Here is a 2,476-nt window from a genome sequence, read left to right on the forward strand (position 1 = left end):
AAGGTACAGTAGCGGACAAAAGTTTAAGACGATGATTTGTAAACCGGATTACAAACATCTTATACGCATATTGTTCTTCTATTCGGTTTGTCTCTTTGGAATAACGTAGCTGTATGTTTGACCTTCGTAACCTCAGACAGTCAGTTGTTAAATACAAACAATGTAGGAGTTACAACAGTTAGTTACCGCTTAGCACTTGGAAACAGTGGACATTAGTTTAAGACGATCTGTGTAAAACGTGAGTACGAGTACAGTTTTTGAACATTTTGATTCTGGAATGTCAAAATCATTGTTTAGTGTACCTTTTATTGCTTAAAATTCATTTAGGTAGGAACAGACTATGGGTAAATCAAAGAATTTACTTGAAAACGAAAGGGAACAAATCGTAAGGCTGCGAAAGCAAAGTAAAACCTTCACCGAAATAGCAAATATAGTGAACAGGTCAGAAACGGCTTGTAAACAAGCTTGGTATAAATTTTTAAAGACAGGCATGTATTGCGATCAACCGAAAAACGGAAGACCACGGAAAACAACACCGAAAATGGATCGCCGGATTCATCGATTGAGCGAAAAGGATCGTTTTCGTAGTGCAAATAATATTGCTGCGGAGATAAACTATGAAAACGATACACAAATTAGTGCTAGAACTGTTAGGAGAAGATTAGAAGACTTTAACTTAAGAGGACGAAAACCCCAAAAGAAACCACTGCTGAGTTCTAGGAATCGAAAAAGACGACTTGCATTTGCTAAAGCTCATAAGCATTGGACAAGTGAAGATTGGCAAAAGGTATTGTTTTCTGACGAATCGAAATTCAATCGCGTCTGTTCTGACGGGATACGGTACGTTAGACGTCGAATTGGCGAAAGTTTGAAAACACAGTGCGTTTTAAAAACTCTTAAACATGGTGGTGGAAACGTTATGGTGTGGGCGTGTTTTTCTCGAAGCGGCCCTGGTCCGATATGTCGTATCAATGGAATTATGGACCGTTTTCAATACATGGACATACTCAAGAACACAATGTTACCTTTTGCACGCAACAATATGAGTGATGATTTTATTTTTCAAAATGATAATGATCCGAAGCACACGGCTCGGGTTGTGAAACAGTTTTTTCAAGAAGAAAATATTATCGTGCTGCCGTGGCCGTCCCAATCACCAGATATTAATCCAATCGAGAACTTGTGGAGCATCATAAAAAAGACAGTACAAGGTTATAAACCGAAAAATTTGAATGAACTTTACTCTACAATTGAAACAGCTTGGAGTAATATTACGGTAGATCAATGTAAAAAACTAATAGATTCAATGCCAAGAAGATGTACCGAAGTGATAAGAAATAACGGATATTGGACAAAATATTGAATTTAAACAAAAATTGTGCATATTTTTTTACCAAAACTTAATATTTTTTGTGTAGTCTTAAACTTTTGACCGACGAAATATTATACAGATTTCGTTCCTTTTTTTGTAACTTCGCTACTGAGCAAAATATCAAAACGAAATTTTTTTTGTAAGTGTATAAACAAATGTCTAATTAGTTAATACCAAAAGTAGAACACTGTATTTATATTTTTTATGGAAAGTAAATCAATTATTTATTTTTTCATGGAAAAGCCATCAGCACCTTCCAAGCTATTTCACGAGTTAGACGTTTGTCGAGTGAGTGAACATGGATAGGAAAGGTGATAAAAGTTGTTCATCCCACGCATATAGACAACGAAAAAGAAAGTTTTATGGATCGTTGACGTAAATCGTTATACAAGTGAACAAAGTAGTAGTTTCACGAGCTCTTCAGCGAAGAAGCTACTCCAAAGTGAAGACAAGAACTTGGATGTGGACAATTCACATACATACAGGATTTTACATTTTGTCACTGTAGTTTCTACAATAAGTGAATTAGTGATTTGCAAAATATGTAAAAAGGACATTAAATTCACGGAATCAAATTCTCGAGGACTGAGTTTTAAAATCGGGGTGAATTGTGATTGCGGTGTTTCCTACATAAACTCTTGTCCTTTGATTGCAAATGCGTACGAAATAAACCGCAGAATTGTAACTGTTATGCGTTTATTGGGCATCGGAATCGAAGGATTTTTATTCTGTGGATTAATGGACTTGGCCAGATCATTTTACAGCAACACATATTATGGATGCATTAAAAATTTATATACTGCTGGAAGTGCCGTGTACGAAGTAGTAATAAAATCCGCCATGAAAGAGAAACAAGAAAAAATTGTCGAGGTCGAAAACTCAAAAGAAAATTTAACTGTGTTCGGGGACGGATCATCGAAAGAAAGGGGACATTATCCGTTATTTGGCGTAATAACGCTTATCGGAAAATATACCGGCAAAATACTTGACACAGTGGTGAAGTCAAGTTACTGTAAATTGTATGAAGTATGGCGAAATAATGCAAAAAATAATGATGATTTTGAAGAGTGGTATAAAGAACACGAAGCTGAATGTGCAATAAAC

At 35.7% G+C, this 2,476-nt stretch overlaps 1 protein-coding gene across 1 annotated transcript; it reads left to right on the forward strand.

The window, feature by feature from the left end:
- Positions 1–338: 338 nt before the first annotated feature.
- LOC108574655 lies at positions 339–1,218 on the forward strand. Its single transcript, XM_017937279.1, has 2 exons — positions 339–770; positions 1,178–1,218. The coding sequence occupies exons 1-2, from the start codon at positions 341–343 to the stop codon at positions 1,216–1,218; spliced, it is 471 nt and encodes a 156-aa protein (XP_017792768.1). The 5' UTR covers positions 339–340.
- Positions 1,219–2,476: the final 1,258 nt, after the last annotated feature.

This window comes from Habropoda laboriosa, unplaced genomic scaffold (genome assembly GCF_001263275.1).
Source record: "Habropoda laboriosa isolate 0110345459 unplaced genomic scaffold, ASM126327v1 scaffold238, whole genome shotgun sequence".
NCBI lineage: Eukaryota > Metazoa > Arthropoda > Insecta > Hymenoptera > Apidae > Habropoda > Habropoda laboriosa.

Bases quoted from the DNA above. Each gene is read 5' to 3' on its own strand.
- LOC108574655 (XM_017937279.1), top strand. From the start codon at position 341: ATGGGTAAATCAAAGAATTTACTTGAAAACGAAAGGGAACAAATCGTA. The intron at 771-1,177 runs GTGAAGATTGGC...AATCCAATCGAG, and splicing joins AGCTCATAAGCATTGGACAA to AACTTGTGGAGCATCATAAA.